General features: G+C 40.2%; 1 protein-coding gene across 11 annotated transcripts in view; it reads right to left on the reverse strand.

Annotated features, from left to right (window-relative positions):
• The window catches only part of TUB (TUB bipartite transcription factor), a 269,551-nt gene that overhangs the window by 36,963 nt on the left and 211,393 nt on the right, over positions 1-21,195 (reverse strand). For 5 of the 11 annotated variants that reach the window (XM_039535024.1, XM_039535028.1, XM_039535025.1 and 2 more), the window contains exons 2-4: positions 18,957-19,008; positions 14,200-14,362; positions 2,812-2,949 (exon numbers count right to left, since the gene is read on the reverse strand). In XM_039535024.1, coding sequence (XP_039390958.1) covers positions 2,812-2,949; positions 14,200-14,362; positions 18,957-19,008 — 353 coding nt within the window. Of the gene's footprint in view, positions 1-1,570; positions 2,323-2,811; positions 2,950-14,199; positions 14,363-18,956; positions 19,009-21,195 lie in introns of those variants that run through there. The other 6 variants (XM_039535026.1, XM_039535023.1, XM_039535032.1 and 3 more) reach the window with 4 other exon arrangements.

A 21,195-nucleotide genomic window follows, 5' to 3' on the forward strand; every position in this document is an offset into this window, starting at 1 on the left:
CAGCTCCCACAGACTTCGATAGAATTTGAACAATTCCAGAAGCTGTTCAGCTGCTTTCATGATGAAACCCTATTTACATTTCACTTAGCTTGGACAGTCACATTAGACTTACCAGTTTCACTCTCATACTAGCAGAGTGTTACAATGTTGGGGTTAAAAGTTATATTAAGGATTCTCTTTTAATTCAGAGAAATATTTTCTGCTGCTATTAGTTCATATACTTTTTTATAAAAACAACAACATATATTTTAGTTCTCAACTATCTAACAGCGTTCTTTTAAAATGTATCTCTCAGGTAAGTGAAAACTACCACTAGCTCCTAGGAAAACAGTGAATACAGCTTTGCAAAAATTACCAAATTCATTAATGTTGTATGTACTAAACTGAAGGCTTTAAGTTAGACCACAGCGCCTAATTAGCACAAATTCTGTGGCTATTTATTACTATATGCAATTACTACAATTGCAATGACCTATGTCAGCTAAAATATGCCAATATTTTTCTGCTTGGGAATTTTCTTTTTAAAAAGTCTTCCCTGAAAACAAAGAAGCAAGGCTTTGGGGATCAAAAATTTTAGTGTTAATTTAGTGGCAGTGCTGAGATGATAAACCTGGTCAGCACATATTGATCATGATGCAACTAAACTACACACAGCAAATGTTTTCTCACTGAGTCAACTATCCAGCAAAAACAATCCCAATGATTATGGAACATTCTCCATCACACATTGTCCCATAGGACATATCAGGCATTTTTAAATAACACATTCCTGTAATTATTATTTTCATTGCAATAATGCTCAAAGGTCCCAACAGCATCCAAACAAGCACCTAGAAAAACATGGGGTGAAATCCTCGCCCCACTAAAGTCAATGGCAAAGTTCCTGTCAACTTCAATGGAGCTAGAATTTCACCCATTGAGCAAAGAGATTAGAAAATGGTCTGAAAATCAGCACAGAAAAAGGTATAATGCAGTCGGTTATATCCAATTTAGTATTATGCAAATCTAAATTATATACATTTGTCAAAATATCATCTATTTTAACTGACTGAAGTAATATTTTATCTTCTGTACATTATATAGGAATCCCATAAAAGGAAAATGGACTATTACCAGAGTCAAAATCTGGCTATTACTAGAGCCCAGAGTTTGTGATTATACAGTAAAAATGATTTATGTATTACCATGCACAATGCTCGGCTATGGCTCCATCGTTAGAGCATTCTCCTGAGAGGTGGGACACCCTTATTCAAATTCTCCCACTCTGGTGGGGGAGGGGGAGAAGGAATCGGGGTCTTCCATATCTCAGATGATTTCTCTAACCACTGGGTTATAAGGTGGGTGCCTCCTCCTCCTCTGACCATTTCCTGTGGCACAAGGCAGATCCCTATCTCATTCTCACCAGAAATATCTTAGGCACCAAAGCTGCTCAACTCCAGGAGAGGTGTTCCCAGTTATGGTTCCCAAGCAGAAATAGAGGCTTCCCTGCAGCCCTGATTTAGGTGCTTATCTCTGTGAGTGAGGTGGGGTTTAGGACATACACCCCTCGCTATCTTAGGCAGCTACTCACCTACCATACTGACTTTTGGGGATCGCGTCCTCAGGTGCCCATCTCTCCCCAGACATCGTATATAAAGCCTTGGTGCCCAACTCATGCTTTATGGCTCACCTTGTTGTTCCAGTGATTTTCCAGGCACCTAATAGTTAGGCATTGTGATGCTCAGTGTTGCAACGCCTAGTCCCATTGTGGATCTGGGCATTAGCAACTAGATTTCTTTTATTAATTATTAACAGGATTGTTGACTATACAAATTATTTTCTTACCTATGAAGTTAAGGAGAGAATGTCAGATATATATGAAAAGGGAAAACAGCTGAGTCCAGACAATATAGGTTATAATGGCCTGATGTAAAGCCTACTTAAGTCAGTTGAAAGATTACTGGTTTTTAATGGGCTTTGGATCTGGTCTCTAGTTAAAAGTAAATACTGATATACAAAAAAACCCAACAACAAATCATTGATATAACTTTCAATCAGTTTGTCCCACTTGCTCCATCTATTCTCAAGTGATTCGGCTGCTAAACCTTATAATGGCAGTAATTCCATTTTTGTTTACTCTTTTGTTATTGTCTATGGTGGGTATTTGTTTTTGCAAAACAGTCTTAGATATTCCATTTTCAGGATAGGTGCTATGTGTGTCTATGAGCTAGCGTCCAGAACTATTTTAATAAAGATGTTTATTTATACACTTAAATGTATGCTGACCTGACAGAGGATCTGAAATAACTTCAGACCCATTCTAAGGGTGAATCCCTGACCCCATTGAAATCAATGGCAAAACTCCCAATGACTTCAAAGGGGCCATGACCCTAAATTTGTACAGCTTTTAAAACTCAGTTTTGGACAGAAATTTCTGCAATTTAAGTCTGATTCCTGCAAATGCAGATAGGTCTGAAAAATGAATTGGTGTAATATGGCTCTAAGCAGATAATTTCCTAAAATCTCTATAGAATTTAAGTGCCCATTATATTAATATTTTGTTCCTTTGTTCTTTTAGTACAGGCTACATTAATACATGGCTTTGCAAAACGATTAGGACGACAAATCTTGATCACCTCTCACTCCAATATGTATGTGCTAAAATAGGACCAAGCATTGCAAATTTTCCCATCTGGTGCATGCATTTGTATAATATTTGTTTTAAACAGTTGCCAGCTATCACAACATCACAAGCATTCAAAGAATCTTAAAAAACACAGAAGCATCTTGCCAATCAACCCAATGTTTGATATTCAGCAGCATGCAGCTAACCTTTGTGTTTCCCCTTTTTCTCCTTTCTCGTGCTGCCACTTTGACAGCTTGCAGCTGCTGCTTTGGTTTTTTTAGTCGATTTTGGAGCTTGAGCATCTGCTACCACCTTTACATCTTCCTGCTCGGCCTCCTGAACTGCTTGAGAGATTCAGGGCACCCACCAAAAAGAAAAAGAGAGAGGAAAACAAGAGAGAGAATGAAATGAGAACTCTGTGAAGCCACAGAAAAGAATGCAAGTGCAGCAGAGGTTAAGGTTTGGCTGACATCTTTATGCAGAGAGGAAATTAAACTAAACAAGCAATTGCAGAGCTACAATGGAATTTAAATTGGCAAATTTGTTAAGGTTAGGGTTTTTTTTGTTTAACTTGTTTCATCTCCTCCCATTCTTCGCCTTCCTACAATGTATTGGTTGCTATGCATTAGGCCCAAAAAACCACCATAGATGCTACTATGCTGCTGAGCCACTGTGAGCAGCACATTTCCCTGTAGTAAAGCTCTGTCAGTGCTGATCACTGATAAGCCCCATAAGCCAGCTCAATAATATAAGATAATGATAACTGTTACCCCCTCCCCCCCGCCCTAGTTCTCAGTGCCTTAAGTATACAGCTAACTCCTGCAAAAGCATCATCGGGAGTTTAACTTAAAAAAAACTCACTTCTTATGGTAAAATTCACAGCACAATCAACTTTGGCAAGAAAAGCCCTTTAATTTATAGACACTTAATATATCCATTTAAAGTAAAAAAGAAAAAATTGCTCTGACTTTATAAGGACTGCATATTAGTTCATTCTATAGAAATCTCAATGGAACACAGCATTCATTGTGAAAGCCAGCATAATCATATGATTGCAGCGACTTTCAAAGTAATAAAGATTAACTATTTATTATACAATGCTGCCAGAGGACTGTATTTAAATTTGTTAAAACATACACACACACAAATATACCAACACTGAGCAATACAATAAGAACTTTAGGGGCAAGATCTTCAACTTTTGTAAACTGTCATCAATGGAGTTACAACATAAGAACATAAAATGGCCATAAGTTAGGCCAATGGTCCATCTAGCCCAGTATCATGTCTTCCAACAGTGGCCAATGCCAGGTGCTTCAGAGGTAATGAACAGAACAGGCAGGGTTAGCAGGCGTCTGGTTTTCAACTGGAACGCCCGGTCGCAAAGGAACCCTGGCGGCTCCAGTCAACACCACTGACCAGGCTGCTAAAAGTCCGGTCAGCAGTGCAGCGGGGCTAAGGCAGGCTCCCTGCCTGCCCTGGCCCCACGGGGCTCCCAGAACCGGCCGATATGTCCCTGCAGCCTCTAGGCACAGGACAGCCGGGGAGGTTCTAGGCACTGCCCCCACCCCAAGTGCCGGCTCCGCAGCTCCCTTTGGCCAGGAAACGCGGCCAATAGGAGTGGCGAGGCTGGTGCCTGGAGCCCACACTCCTCACCCCCTCTTGCACCCTAACCCCCTGCCCTCAGAACCCTCCTGCACCCCAAACCCCTCATCCCTGGCCCCACCCCAGATCTCAGACCCCCAGCCAGAGTGTATCCCCCTCGTGCACCTCAACCCGCTGTCCCAGCCCTGAGCCCCCTCCCGCACTCCGAACCCCTCAGCCCCAGCCCAGAGACCCCCCTGAACCACAAGCCACTCATCCCTGGCCCCACCCTGGAATCTGCACCCCCAGCCGGAGCCTGCACCCTAACCCCCTGCCCTCGCCTGGTGAAAGTGAGTGAGGGTGGGGGAGAGCAAGCAATGGAGGGGGGAATGGAGTGAGTGGGGGGCAGGGCCTCAGAGAAGGGGCGGGGCAAGGGTGTTTGGTTTTGTGTGATCAGAAAGTTGGCAACCCCAAGAACAGGTATTCATCAAGTGACCCATCCCCTGTTGCCCATTCTCAACTTCTGTCAAACAGAGGCTAGGGACACTTCAGAGACACTTTACATCTGCAGTGGATCTGGCCCTAGAGCTGCACAGAATCCACCTCGCAGGGCATGTATCCCATACCAAGCCACTTATTTTTTTTAAGGCGCAGATTTGCCATTATTATGCATTCACCTGCACCAGAAACAAACAAAAAAATTCTTTCAGGGAAAAAAGCTACATATGGCAAGGAATCTAGAGGAAAGAACTGGCTTACTCACAAGATCATTTAAATATCATTGGCAAAGCCCAGAAGCTCAGTAAACAGATCAGGCCCAATGATACTTGTGGCCCAGTAGTCTCTATCATAGAAGATGTAAACCAGTGGTTCTCAACCTGATTGGCTTGCAGCCAATCAACACATAGCTGTGGTCCATGTGGCATCCTCAGAGCCATACAGCTAGTATATATATTGTGTGGCTGCAGCTCACATAACACGTAGAGAGCTGCATATTTAGCCCACAATGATAAATAGGTTGAGAACCACTGATGTAAACACTCTCCAATTTCACGAGTTATGGGACAAGTCCACTATGGACCAAATCCTGGATTCCTAATACATATGAGTAGTTCTACTGACTTCAGTGAGAATCCTCACATGAGTAAGGCAAAATGAGCACCCAACCTGTATAAAAATCATTTGCAAACTCACATCTCCTCTTCTGCAACACATGAGTCTATAAATAGTCTTAAATTTACAACACACTATGGGTTAACTGCTTTCTTTCTTTTACTAGAGAGACCTTTGTTAACATACTTGTACATAACAGACGCATGAAATCTGCAGAAGTCAGATGATGATTAGATAAGGTGACCAGACAGCAAATGTGAAAAATCGGGACGAGGGTGGAGAGTAATAAGAGCCTATATAAGAAAAAGACCCAAAAATCGGGACTGTCCCTATAAAATCAGGACATCTGGACACCCTATAATCAGATGGCCAATGGGGCTGTTTTACTCCAACTCCTCATTCTACTTACAGTCTTTAGCAAATGACTAATACTAGTCACAAGCTCATTGGCTGCAATCCCTTTGCAAAGCATTACCGAACACTGTGGATAATGCATGAGACAGAACAGAGGCAGCGACCACTCCATCCTTCAGGGAGGATGGCAAGATTAATGTGAAAGGCAGCACATTAGACTCTGTTTCTCCAATCATGAAGGCCTCTGACTAACCAGGGCAGCAAAGAGCCCCTGCTGTGAATAAACTTTAAAACAGTTGAATTTACATAGCCAGTAATTCTGTTCTATATTTGCAGCTGTCTCTCTCCTTTTTTAAATGAGGGAGATTTTTTTTCTGGTTTTGTTTCTTTCATGATTCTGATGATCTAGTTGTAGAATTCAGTATTTTCCTAAGAAGTGAGTAAATGACCTACATTCAATGACTAGCCAGGTTTCTACAGCCATTCTAATACTTTGTTTAATATGCCTATCCATTCAGATCAAACATCATTGAAGGAGTCTAAAATGTGGCTTAATCAAAATGGGATGGAATGTTCTGCTATTACTAACTGAAAAATTAAAAAAACAATTTTTTTCGGACCAACTACTTGCCATCATGTCAGCTATCCTTTGACCTAACTAACCTGAAGTTAAATTATTAGTGTGGACTGCAGCTGCATGAATTAGTTTTGAAAAGCTGGCACAAATTTCAGCAGTAGATTCCTGAATATTCACACAGAGCTGTGACCTCCTCAAGGAAGGATTTGAAAGATCTCCACCATTTTATGCTCAAGGCCATGGAGCACTCAGTTTAGTTGCCCTCGTGAATACACATCATCAGACTGGACCTGATAAAGATGAGACCATGAAGTGCAAGTGGTGAAGATAATAAAATGAGATTTAAAGGCACACCAATACCCAGTAGCAACAACTGGATAATTGAAACAATACCACATACGTTTACTATCTCAATTGAAACTAACCAACACACACAATGTAGTGAATATAAAATACCCACAGAGAACTCTTCTGGATCAGTGCGCGGAGTTAAGAAAAAGCTTGTAAAGATTATTTGAATAATGAATACATTTGAAGAATTTGCAATCTGCTCGAAAAAACAGCACAAAAGGGAAAAGAGGCTAAACAGCTAGCTATATTATTCATTGCGAATTATTCACTCAGCTTTACTAGGCAACCATTCAGTCCATTTATCAACGTTCTCACACTTCTCATTTCATGACAAGTGAAACTAGAATGAGTATCGAGCAAAGAAAATTAAGAAACAGTTTAATAAATGCACTGGCTTTTGCCTAATCATTGGATTTGCTTTCACGTATCTCCATAAAAATGGCTTGGCACCTTTCTTTGTAATTTCTTGGCTCTTGAGAATGTTACTATTTATTTGGACAGTGATCCACTATAATTTTATCTGATCTATTTTAAAATTGTTCCAACATAGCTTATACTATATCTTTTTAAGTAGTTTACAAGGCATGGGATGTTCCTAGAGTTACATGAACGCTCTAGGGAAGTAAAAATGGGTAAAAATGTTAAATTTCATTGAAAAAAATCAGCAATTTTCACCAGTTTTGTAGAAGGCCTGTAAAACTGAATCACTGAAGTGATGCCCAAAGATCCCAGTTAGGATTAGGGTCCCAGTGTCCAGGTGCTGTTCAAACACTTGGCAAGACAGTCTCTTCCACAAAAGATTACAGTCTAAGGCCCCTGCAACTGGTAGTGAGCAGGCAGATGTTCTGTGCTGGCATAGAACACCACTGAATTCAATAGGGCTTCATGTGGGGAAAAAACTACTATTTAAATTGCTGTAGGAGTTTCTCTTTAGTGATTCAAAATAGCACAGCTCCTCATAAACTGAGCATAACTCCTTGTAGAAATGCCCCAATATGTCATGTACAAGGATCAAAACTATGTCTATTTTGCAGATAATGCCAGGTTTAACTCCATTGCAGCTTGAGATATCCTATTTTTAAACACAAATATTACTTGAAGCCCAGAAATCTACATTGGATTTTTCAGTCAAATACGTCCTCAATGCTACAATGTAGAAACCCAATTGTGTGATGCAATCCATATGGGTGTATTTCTGCGCTTGAGCAGATCATAGTGTAGGAGCCCAGGAAGTTACAATTGCAGAAGCAGCTCTTAGGGTATGTCTATGCTGCAATTAAACACCTGCGGTTGACTCATGTCAGCTGACTCAGGCTCACTGAGCTCAGGCTGAGCCCCCTCCCGCACTCTGAACCCCTCAGCCCCAGCCCAGAGACCCCTCCTGAACCACAAGCCACTCATTTCTGGCCCCACCCTGGAATCTGCACCCCCAATTCCCATAGAGTTCAGAAGAACCTGAGAAAACTGTCTGTGAACATAGGAGTGAGGGTGCAACAAAATCATTGGTTGCCATTATTAAGGATTGGTGCATCTTGTAGTTCCAGGATTTACTTGTTTAGGGCATGATTATCATAGAATCATAGAACTGGAAGAGACCTCAAGAAGTCATCTAGTCCAGTTCCCTGCACTTGAGGCAGGACTAAGTATTACATAGACCATTCCTGACAGGTGTTTGTCTAACCTGCTCTTAAAAATCTCCAGTGACAGAGATTCCACAACCTCCCTAGGCAATTTACTCCAGTGCTTAACCACTCTGACAGTTAGGAAGCTTTTCCTAATGTCCAACCTAAACCTCCCTTGCTGCAATTTAAGTCCATTGATTCTTGTCCTATCCTCAGAGGTTAAGAAAAACAATTTCCCCCCCTCCTCCTTGTAACAATCCTTTATATATTTTTATACACTGCCCTTAGTCATGGATAGAGTCTTATTCGGGGAGTAGCCCCATTAACTGTCACAGAAAAAAGTCTAAATAGTATTTGTGCATGTTCATCAATTTAAATGGAACTATTCATGGAGTAAATTACTACTCATTGCAGGGTAACAGACTCATGCCCTCAAGCAGGTTTCTAATCCTAGATTTTTAAGGCCAGAAAGAACCATTATGATCATCCAGTCTGATCTTCTGCATAACACAGCACACTGAACCTCAACCAGTAATTTCTGAACCAAGCTGATAAGTTTTGGGAGAGCTATAACATATGTTTTAGAAAGATAACTAGCCTTGATTTAAAGACATCAAGTGTCAGAGAATCCACCACATCCCTTAGGTAAGTTGTTCTAATGGTTAATTACCACCTCTCATTAAAAATGTGCATCTTATTTCTAGTCTGAATTTGTCTTCAAACACATTTATCTTCCAACTACTGGATCTTGTTGTGCCCTTTTCTGCTACCTTAAAGACCTATGTGCTATCAGGAATCTCTTCCCCCTGTAAGTACTTGCCTTTTTAGCATCATGACTGACTATTTTACCATTCTTATCTGGCATCAGACCTATGCCATTGTTAGGATTCTGTTTGTTCCTGATATATTTAAAGAATTTCTTCCTACCATCCTTAAACCTACTGGCCATAGATCTTTTTATTGCTACCATTAGCTTCCCTTACTAATTGCCTGTATTTCCTAACTGTTGATTTGTACTCACTGCTATCAACCTCCCCATTTTCACATTTGTTAGGTATTGGGTTTTTTAACTAGAGGAATTAGAAATGCTCACTTATGAAAACAAATCTGATATACCTGGTATTACTGAAACCTGGTAGGATGAGTCATATGACTGGAATGTTAAAGCCACTGGATATACCTTATTTAGAAAAGAAAAAGTGGACAGAAGGGGATCAGGGATGGCACTCTATGGCTATGTCTACACTTGGAGCTAGGAGTGTGATTCCCAGCTTGCACAGACATACTCTCACTAGCTCTCAACGAGCTAGCAGGCCAATGATAGCAGTGTAGGTGGTGTAGCACAGACAGCGGTGAGTGGCAGCTTGGGCTAGTCGTGCTGAGTACAAACCCATCTGAACCCCAGGGTACGAACTCAGCCCAGCTACTCACAGCTGCCCATGTTCTCTGTCTAAACTCCTATTTTCTAGTGCACTAGCTTGCTTGAGAGCTAGATCAAACATGTCTACGTGAGTTGGTAATCGTACCCCCAGCTCCAAGTGTAGACATACCCTGTATCTAAGATACTGTTACTTTAGTGTTATTGACAATTTAGAAAAAACAGACCTGGAATGCTTATGGATCAATGTACTAACTAGTAAATCACAAGATGGGGCACTGGGAGGTTGTTACATATCAAGTCAGACAAGAGAACAGAATGAGCAACTCTTCAAACATCTATCTACAATCTGTTGGGTTTTTTAAAAAACTGAATTAGCACAGGGGATTTCAATCTTGGGGACATATGCTGGAGGTCTCATGCTGCCATTTATAAGACACCCATGGAGTTTCTAAAAATTATTATAATCTTCTAACACAAAATTCTCCCACACCTCATTAAGAGATAAGGCAGCACTCCAAGTATTAAGAGTATGATCTAATGCAGAGAACATATTCCCTGCTTTCTCCCCAAAAAGAACACACACCTCAGACTGAAGTCAACAGAAAACAGGATCCAAACCATTAATTTTGTGGAACATGCACAAATGTTTTTAAAATGAATGATTAAATGATGTCATCTTAAAATCTGACAGTTTGCCATTCAGTGGAAAACTCTCTCTCATCATTTATTGTACCAGAACAGAATGACACGTCAAATTTAACAATCCAGAGTTATGACTTGTGATCAGAAATCTGTTTGGCACAAAATATAGACATTTAGCCCTGCTGCCAAATGTCAAAGAGAAAGTATGCAGTGTTGCTGTAGCCGTGTTGGTCCCAGGATATTAGTGAGAAAAAGTTGGTGAGGTAATATCTATTAGTGGAAAGCCCCATCCCACCCCAGCTGTCTTTCTCCCCACCCTTTCCCTTTCCCCCCATGACTGGAGGGGTATGTACTAACTACTCCTGCTAAACAATCTGTTCCACCTTGTATTTAGCTGTGACACTCTCTGTACCTCTCCTAGACCTGAAGAGCTCTGTGTAAGCTCAAAAGCTTTTCTCTCTCATAACCAGAAATTGATCCAATAAAAAAATATTACTTCACCCACATTGTTTCTCTAATATCCTGGGACTGACACAGATATAACAACACTGCATACAACGAAAGAGAAAGTAATTTTGCAATCCTGTACATGGTTAATCTAAACTTCTAAATCAAAAATTGTTGTGAAGTTACTTGAAGGAAAGTTTTATTCTATTTTAATTGAAAACATTTAAATTTCAAACATACAAAAGCCAAATCTGTAAAAAAGTAACATTAATAAAAGCAGACTTCACCTTGTTCAGATTCTAGCCTCTCTCAAAATTGTGAAAAAAGGAATTTGTCCAAGTGGAAATTCACCATTTTCACAGGAAAACAATGATACCTTCTTGCCTATGAAAATTGCCTTTCATATTTGCAGAAAATTTAAGGGAGCAGTAGAAAAGGTCAGTTCTTTATAACTCTGTGAAAGAATTATTCTACATCAGCATAAGTCTGTTTACTAGGTTAACACAAATCTGGGATCAAATAAATATGTTTTAAATCACAACTGTTGCTCTACATTTCTGTGTACAGACCTCCAGTCCTGTACCTGTGGCAAATTCACATTGGCGTCAATAGATGCAGGGCTGGGCTCAGCATGATAGTTACAAAAATAAATGAATGTATTTACCATTTAAATCCTATATTAAAAAATCAATTACTGCTATAAAAGCAAATATTGTATGTATGTAAATATGAACTTTTTGTCTATCTTCCCACTTTACTTAAACCAGTGGCAATATTCCAGGAACACACATCAGATATTTGCAATACTTTAAGCAGCCTGAAAAGAAGAGTGTACATCGAGGAATTTTGCTATCACACATTTGTAGGGGCTCATGCTTTTGTCCAATTCTGTAGAAAATTTGTAGCAATATGTAATGTGGAGATACGTGAAAATAAGCCAGCAGATGTGACCTAGATGTTCCAGAATTATGAGCACGATTTAGGAAGTAAACATTTTAAACTAACCACTAACAATATGCCATACAAGGATATTAAGTGGAAACAAACACAGAGAGGGGAAAAAGTAGTAAATAAATGGCCTTTTCTGGGCAGAAATTATTCTTATGAATTATGTTATTTTAATTATATATATATTTTCTTCTAGAATGATGAAAACAGAGAAAAACAATACTGCTGAAAATTATTAAGCAATTATTTATAATGAAGAACGGATGGAATTTTTATCTGATTATTTGGGACATATCAGGATTATTCACAAAATGAAAGGCCTGATTCAAAACTCATTGAAGTCAACAGAAAGAATCCCATTGACATGAATAGTATATGGATCAGGCCCAAAATGCCCAGACTTTAAACTACTTTTAAAACTTGATATTAGTATCAAAAGGGCATTGACCTGTCATTATATTCATCTTTTGTATCAATATTTTCTATCCCCTCATCTATTTTCCCTTAGACACATCTTCAAAATCTCACCAAGAATCCCTGTTTGTTTATATGTCTTCTGATTGCCCTACACACACACACGAACCGATTCCATAATATCAAATACATCTACAATGTTTTGAAACAAAAGGTAATATTGTAATTTCTTCCAAACAGTAGTACAAAACAAAACTCCTCTTTCATACAAGGGTCCCATTTGTAGATCATCAGTCTACAAGTACTGTTGTTAAATATAAGCTTTATATTTCAGTAATAGTTTTAAGATCTGTACTAGGGCCAGATGGATCTGAAATGGTCCATCCACAATGGCTATCTAATGTGGAAATAATGCACATTATTTAGACTGTTAGAAGTAGAAGCTCAACTCAATACTCAAGGGGAAAAGGTTCAGTGTTGTTATTGTTCCTTACTAATTGTTTAGCTCAATTCAGTCACTTTATGGACTGGCACATTGATGTTAGAAGCCCTCACTTTACCTGAAGTTTTCCTTTTCCTGACAATTATTGTTGCTTTCTGAAGTTATCCTATAGTATTAATTGCTACCAATGCTAATATGGTAATTGAATGAAAGATGAAAAACAGCTTCTGATAAATGCGCAAACAGTTTATTACCTGAAGAGTTATCCCCAGAAGTTTACAAATCAAAGGCTGAATGTGAGAAAATATAGCTATATATTATTAATGCATTTTCAGTACTATGCTATTCTGCCCAACTTATTTACTTGTACTATGTCAGATGTAAAAAGAACCTCATTTAATGGTTTACATGGCATCATAAAATATAGTGTCTTGCTTCTTTATCAGGGTTTGGAAGTCTGTGCTGTCCACTGCCATCCTTTGGTGGCAGGGTTGGAGAGAGAATTTAAAATAAAGTAATTTGAGGCTAAGAAGTGAATAATTGTTCCAAGGAATGACTTGAGTGGAAAAACTTTGATGTGATATGAAGGGCCAAATTCTGCCTTAACTAACACCCCAGGCAACCTCACTGATGTCAGAAGGGTTGCCCAGAGTGCAAGCACTTGCAGGATTTAGTGTAGTATAAATAAGGATTTCACTACTGTTTGTGAGATGATGTCTGGTTTCTCTGGGCTGTAGCTGACTTGAAATCCTTGTTATTTAAGTTTACAATAAAGGCGGCGTAGCAGGTAATTGCTGCTGTGTATCATAAAATAACATTTCATAGGACAGGGTTTTGCGCCTCTGATTAGCTGTTACGATGATAAAAGAAAATTTCCTTTTACTATCTCCTGTAGCTAACTACCAAAGAAAACATTTTCATAAAATTGTGTACAATATCAACTTCCTAGACAGCATGGGAAAAAAATTAGTCTTTCTTTTGATATGTTTCTCTCTCTAATTAGGAGAGAAAATAATGTGGTTTTTTTCCCTTCATTTGAAATCAGATCTACCGCTTGAACATCTTTCAGAAGCATGGTTAAAAGAGGTTTATTATTCAAAACCCTTTATTCATAGTTTAGTCATAGAAGTTCCATAATGCATCAATTCCACAGAAAAAGAAAAAAAATTCACTCACAATTTTTGAGTAGCGTGGATACCTGCATTTCACGTAGCCCCTCAGAGTATTATGGGACACTATCTTATTTTATCTTTTATCAACAACCTCCTTTCACATACTGAAATCAGATTTAAAAGGAGAGTGTAAAGTATGGAGATGACAGTTTATTAAATGGACAGCAGGAACCCAAGCAAGGATGACATCATACTGAAAGTTTCCCCTGTCAAAAAAGTTCATTTTAAAGTTATGATAGTGGTTACTTTGGAATTCTGCATAGTTATTATCAATTCATCCCCAAACACAGCTGAGCTAAGCTTTCAGGTATTCATTTAAAAGATTACATTCTTGTTCCCACGTTCTCTTCATTTTTCAACAAAATAACAGGACTAGGGTGACCAGATGTCCCGATTTTATAGGGACAGTCCCGATTTTTGGGTCTTTTTCTTATATAGGCTCCTATTACCTCCCACCCCCTGTCCTGATTTTTCACACTTGCTGTCTGGTCACCCTAAACAGGACTTCTAGCAGTAAACATGAACTCTATAGACCATGTCAATATACCATGAAAAATGGTGCTACTGTTGCTGTTAAGATACGATTCAACCAACGGCGCTTGTTCCTCTGAATGTTTCATTCTTCGTGTTCTTGTGCGGCTGTCTACATTGGACTGAACCATGAGTGGCTCCTGGCGTTTTTTTTTCTGCTTCTGTTCTAGCAATGCTCGCTGGGGGAAATACAAAGAAAAGTACTTTACTATTAGAATAAATGCCACTTTTCTAGGGGAGTCTGTGTGCACATAGCTTCTGTTCTGCAAACTGTGCATAACTGAATGTTATTTGATTTCATACTGTAGAATTTCCAGTAAATCACAACAGATATCCTTACATCTTCTGCAATGGCAGTCCACCTTATATGCTATTTTCAAGTGCCAAGAACACAGTCTAATAGGACACTGGGATGGCAGGCCATAGAAAACCTTTCTAAAACTCTACTGAAGTACAAAACAGGTCAAAGAGATGTTTCTGAGCAGTCTACTGGCTGTCAGAGCTGGATGAAAAACAACATCTTTTGGGAAGCCAACAATGTGGGAGCACTGTGAATTAATATGATAACCAAGAGCATGAGGCATGAAAACACTGATTTATGTTTATGTAAATCAAGAAAAGATAATCTGTAAACTAGAATCAAGTGACAAGACTGGATACAAGCCCAGTGTAACAATGATACATGCTGAATTTTAAATTACACACCCTATTTTCAATTCTCATTTACACCAGGTGAAAAGCAGGTATTAACTGCTGGAAGGCAGAGGATTGTCTTTACGATTGCATAAATCTCTCCCTCCAGATGTTTCTAAGTTTAGAATGTGATAGAAGCTGTGATAAATGATGGGGGGATAGCTCCCTTTTATGGGCATCCAGCCAGTCAGTAGCTATAGAATCCTCCTTAGCAGCTGTACCCTAATTGCCTTAACTGTAAAGGGTTAAGAGAAGCTTAACCTGAGTTGGCACCTGACCAGGGGAACCAATAGGGAGGCTGTACCCTTTCAAACTGGAAAAACTGCTGGGTGCGTTTGTGTGGGTGGGTGGGGGGGCGGTTCTTTGTCTCTGGGGCTGGAGAGAGGGGAAGGCAGCAACAAGCTGCAAGCTGTAAGCCAGGTATGGGAAATCATCAGCATCATACCTAAAAACTCCTCATTTGGAACCCGAGATATGTAAGTTGCCAAGGAAAAGTTAAGACAGATGCGATTAGGAACATTTTTGGTTGTTTTGGTTTGTGGATTCCACTGTGCTAACCCCATGTGCTTTTGTTTTGCTTGTTACCATTAAGCTGAACCCCAAGAAAGTTATTTTTGGTGTTTAATCCCTAAAGCCTGAGTTTTCAAATGTGTTTCTTTGTTTAAATAAAATTTACCTTTTTTAAAAAAGAATCCTTTGATTCCAAAGACCTTAGACAGGGGATTGGTCTGTGCTCACATTGCTAAGGCAACTGGTTGGTATTTTATTCTCAAGCTTCTCCAGGAAAGGGGGTGAAGAAGCTTGGGGGGATATTTTAGGGGGATAGGGATTCCAAGTGACCCTTCCCTGAATATTTGTGAAAATCACTTGGTGATGGCAGCAATATCTGTCCAAGGCAGAAGACTGTGCCTTGGAAGAATTCTAACCTAAGATAAAGGTAGAAGATAAGCTTAGGGGGTCTTTCATGCAGGTCCCCACATCTGTATCCCAGAGTTCGGATTGGGGAGGTATACCCTCACAGAAACCAATGTATATTTATGAGGTACCATTCTATCACAGCCACTTTGAACATCCACAAGAAACTATAGGGGTTAAGAAGGTTTAATTGTAATAACCCAGTGTCTTATTTGTCCCCTTCCTCTGTACTATGTTGTTTTTACATGGGTTGTCTTTTGACTTCTCTCCATGTAGAGAGAAAGAAAATACAACGCTGTTATAAATAGCAAAAAGGCTGGGTTAAAGTAGAGGAATATCCAGAGAGGATCAGTTTCTGACAGCCTTCCCTCATGTTGAGTACTAATTTACTCCATGAATGATGTGCTGCTACTCAATATGAATTAGAAGTCAGAAGCTGACTCATGCAACATGAGCGACAAGATGGGTGAGGTAATATCTTTTATTGGACCAACTTCTGTTGGCAAAAGAGACAAGCTTTCAAGCTACACAGAGCTCTTCTTCAGGCCTGGGAAAGGTACTCAGTGTCACAGCTAAATACAACGTAGAACGGATTGTTTAGCATAAGTAGTTAACGCATATTCTAAGGAACTATTCAAGGTGAAGTGGCCTATTAATACCTCTGGAGTTATAGGAAAAAGAGGGGGGTTAGTGGGTTACTGATTGTTGTAATAAACCATAAATCCAGTGTCTTTATTAAGACCAGGATTTTTAGTGCCTAGCAAAGATATGAATTTAAGTTCCCAGAGGTGTTAACAGGCCACTTCACCTTCCATCGTCCCTTAGAATGTGTGTTAACTACTTATGCTAAACAATCTGATCCACCTTATATTTAGCTGTGACACTCTGAATACCTTTCCCAAGCCTGAAGAAGAGCTCTGTGTAGCTTGAAAGCTTGTCTCGTTTGCCACCAGAAGTTGGTCCAATAAAAGATATCACCTCACCCATCTTGTCTCTCTAATATCCTGGGAACAGCATGGCTATAACAACATTGCAATCAGAGGCAAGATGGCATAGATATAAAGTATTTGATATTGAAAATGGGGCACAGACTGAAAGACCCTGACCTTAACCCTAACCTGATGGGTGTGGAGTGGACATTACAATGGAAGCAAAGGTAACAGAAGATCAAGTTTGATACATAAAAGCATGTTGAAAGAGAGCCAGAGGTTCTTCGAAAGAGGGCCAAGTGGAAATTAAAGACAAAGGGTGAAACCCTATCTCCACTAAAGTCAATGGTAAAATTCCCTTTGACCTCAGTGGTTATGTCTACACTGCAATTAAAACCCCACCGCTGGCCTGAACCTCGGGCTCCCAGGGCTCAGGCTCAGGCACTGTTTAATTGTGGTGTAGATGTTCGGGCTCGGGCTGGAACCTGGGATCTAAGACCCTGCAAGGTGGGAGGGTCCAAGAGCTTGGGTTGCAGCCCGAGCCTGCATGTCTACACCACAATTAAACCACTCCTGAGCCTGAGCCCTTGGAGCCTGAGTCAACTGGCACGGGCCAGGCGCAGGTGTCTAATAGCAGTATAGACATACCCCAGTGGGGACAAGATTTCACTCAAGGTCTTCATAATGAGTGTTTATGTAGGCCATTTAAGAATGTGGTAGAAAGATAAACAACACAGCACATGACTTAATGACTTAGGCCTGGTCTACGCTGGGGGTTGGGGGAGATCGATCTAAGTTACGCAACTTCAGCTACGTGAATAACATACTTAGACCTACTCACCGCAGTGTCTTCACTGCAGTGAGTCGACTGCTGCTGATCCCCCGTCGACTGCCTGCACCTCTCATGGCGGTGGAGTACAGTAACTCCTCACGTTGTTTGGTTGTTACATTGCTGATCAATTAGGGAACATGTTCGTTTAAAGTTGTGCAATGCTCTCTTATAACATCGTTTGGCAGTCACCCTAATGTCAGGGTGTCTCCCTCACCCCTGCTCACCCCATCTCCATAGAGCAGGGGGGGACACGACAGTGCTCAGGACAGAGGGAGCTTCCTGGCAGCAGCTGCGTCTCAGTGTACTAAAGAGTGCGGTCAGCATACTTAAAGGGAAAATGCACATCTCTCTCTCTCTCTCTCTCTCTCTCTCACACACACACACACACACAGTGTGTGTGTCTCTGTCTGCCATGCTGTCTCCCCTCCCTCCATTCCTGCTGCCTTGTAGAGTGTGAGGCTACATTAACAACGAGTTAACCCTTGAGGGCTCAGCCAATTGCTAGTTCATCATTTAGCAGTAAGGCATTCCCTGGGAAATATCCCACCCCTCTGATTTCACCACTTCAACCAAGCTTCACAATCATCATTGCTGTGTACATTATTAAATTGTTTAAAACTGTGTGTGTGTGTGTGTGTGTGTGTGTGTGTGTGTGTGTGTGTGTGTGTGTGTGTGTGTGTGTGTACATGTGTCTTTTGTCTGGCAAAAAAAATTCCCTGGAACCTAATCCCGCCTATTTATATAATTCTTATGGGGAAATTGGATTCGCTTAACATTGTTTCACTTAAAGTCACATTTTTCAGGAACATAACTACAATGTTAAGTGAGAAGTTACTGTACAGGAGTTGACGGGAGAGCGCTCGGGGGTCGATTTATCGCATCTAGACTAGACGTGATAAATTGACCCCCGCTGGATCAATCGCTGCCCACCGATCTGGCGGGTAGTATAGACATACTCTAAGAGTATGAAATCCTATCTGGTTGGGAATAAGGAGGAAAAATTCTGAAAACTGTGTGTTAATTCTCAGCTGGTTGACACTCTTGCTAGTACCCTTGTGCTTTTCTTTTTTGTTTTTTCATGGTCTGCGGAAGGAATAATGCATTCTAAGTCATCATAATGCAACTCTAAGTCAACAAAAATGAAAACCACTCAAATCACAATAATAAGAAAAAGTCAACTCTAATAATAATCTTCACAATCCTTTCCTTTCCATCACTTAAGCATGTATAGCACACTCCAAAGGCCAGGAAACTAATATTTCAAGATGTAATTTTCTGGTAGGATACCTCAATCAGCTGTGTGTGTATCAATGAAAGGAGGTCTCCATATTCCACAGTAATCCAGTTAAGCAAGCCCTAACTTGTCAAAAGGAAATAGGCCGAAAGCAGACTCCAAGATCTCACCTGTCTGTCAAGCTTCTGTTGACGCAGATTGCTACCTTCATCATCTAAAACACTGCAAAGACAAAGAGAATTCATTAGAAAGTATTTGTCAGTCAACAGAACACCAGTTGCAATTTCTGGAGCCATATCTTGCAGGACTTATTCATCCAAAACTCCCATAGCAGTCCATGGAAGTTTTGCCTAACTAAACCTGCACAAGCTGTCTCAAGAAAATTAAAAGCAACCCATGAAATATAAATAAAGTTCTATGTATAATGTCTACATGCTGAAGTTTAGATTCAGCCAAATCATAAAGGAACACAAACCCACAGTGTTTCACAAGAGTCTTATTCCTGCAGTACAAACGCTTTGTTCTTGGTTACCTTATAATAAAGATACTGAAATGTAGAGCAGTGGGATGAGAGTGTAAATTTCTATATAAAGCACATACAATGGTAACGAGTTTTAGGAGCAGTTTAGCAAATCATCAGTATTTTAAATTGGCTTGAGAAAATGAATGGTATAAGCTTCTTCAGGTTGAGAACCAGAACTGTTTCTTTCCTGAAAATCTGAAGAATTATACTTACAAGGGATTCTGATTTACTGTCTGCACTCAAAAAGTCAGAGATCTGCAATCCAAACAGTATTGTGTACTACCAATTACCATAATTTTCTCTCTGCTTCTAGGTGATTGTTCATTGTTGCTGGTTGGGGGATTAGCTCATGCCAGATTCAGTCATTTTCATTAATTAGACGTTGGATGGAAATAAAGGAGAAACTTTCTTTGCATTACATTTGATAAAACTTTTAAATCCACCTTATTTGGTGGCAGGGGAGGGGATAAGTTCTACATGCTGTAACAATATTTATGACTAAAAATTTAAAGTAGATAAATAAGTTCATAGATTTAATTAAATAGATGAATATAGACTACCAAAAAATACAAATATAACATGCTTTAAAATTGACTATATTAATTTGGTTTCCACTTATAACACAAAAATATGCATCCCATACTGTAGGCACCCTTGACAACTACAAGCACAGTACAAGAGAGTCAAAACTGGTTTCTGCCCTTATGCGCATTTTAAAATAATTGGAAAGTGACATAATATTAGTTCAGCATACTCTGCATTTCTTAACTAGGTTGCAGGCAACATGGTATAGAGTTAAGTGGGAAACTTGAATATAGGAACAACCTTTGGGCTTTCACCCTCCACAGAACAAAGAAATAAAGATGTTACGCTACATGCTTCATCGCACATCAGCCTTTTATAAGATCTGTAGCAGGCATCGTTAAATATATCTTATAAAAGGCTGATGTTACAAGATGCACAGTGAAACAAGTTTCATATTAAGAAATGGAATTGTGCATTAGAAGAATTACGGATATAAAAGTTTGTGGGTCTTTTGGGAGATAATGCTAGCTGTGTTATATTTAGTATACCACCTGCCAGCAACCCATGCAGCATTCCAGGCAATGAAGAGATAAATGGTTAGAATTTCAAAGCGCATACCCACATTAGAGGCATGAAAAATGGCCTCTGAAAAGTCTCTCCTCATTTCTGCAACCAACTGTGCTACCAGTAAGATTTCCTCAGATGAAAAGTCTAAAGGCGAGACAAGGGCACTGATCTGGCCCTGAGGCATCTAAGTGAACTTTAGAACACTTGCAAATTTTGAGTAGGAGTCAACTGGGGACAGTTGATCTGAGATATATCTGGGCAGATTCAGTCATGACTACTGTTAAAACAATCCTGTTTGAAACTTTTGCTCATAGGCACTGACTCCAAGGGTATTCCAGGGCTAGAGCACCCATGGAAAAACATTAGTGGGTTCTTAGCACCCAGTGGCAGCCAAGCTTCCCTCTCTTCCCCGTAGCACCTCCCATCAGCCAGTGGCCTCGCTGATCAACTCCTCCCCTTCCCTCACAGCGCCTCCACCCGCCGCGATCAGCTGTTCCGTGGCATGAAGGAGGTGCTGGAGGGAGGGGGTGGAACTGGGTGGGAAAAGGCAGGGCAGGGGTTGAGCAGGGTGGGATGAGGTGGGGGGGCTTGGAAGAAGAGGTGGAGTTCGGCAGGGGCAGGGCCTGGGGTGGAGCAGGGGGCTTGAGCACCCCTGGGGCCAGGAGGCAGCCGGCACTTGTGCTTTTACTGCCTCATTCCACAAAAGACAACATCCTGAGGGACAGTGAGTGTTGTGGGTGTGAGAAAAGATAAATTTGTTTTTGTTACTTTACTGAAAATTGTACTAGACCCAT

The sequence above is a fragment of the Mauremys reevesii genome, linkage group 4 (genome assembly GCF_016161935.1).
Source record: "Mauremys reevesii isolate NIE-2019 linkage group 4, ASM1616193v1, whole genome shotgun sequence".
Classification (NCBI taxonomy): Eukaryota; Metazoa; Chordata; order Testudines; family Geoemydidae; genus Mauremys; species Mauremys reevesii.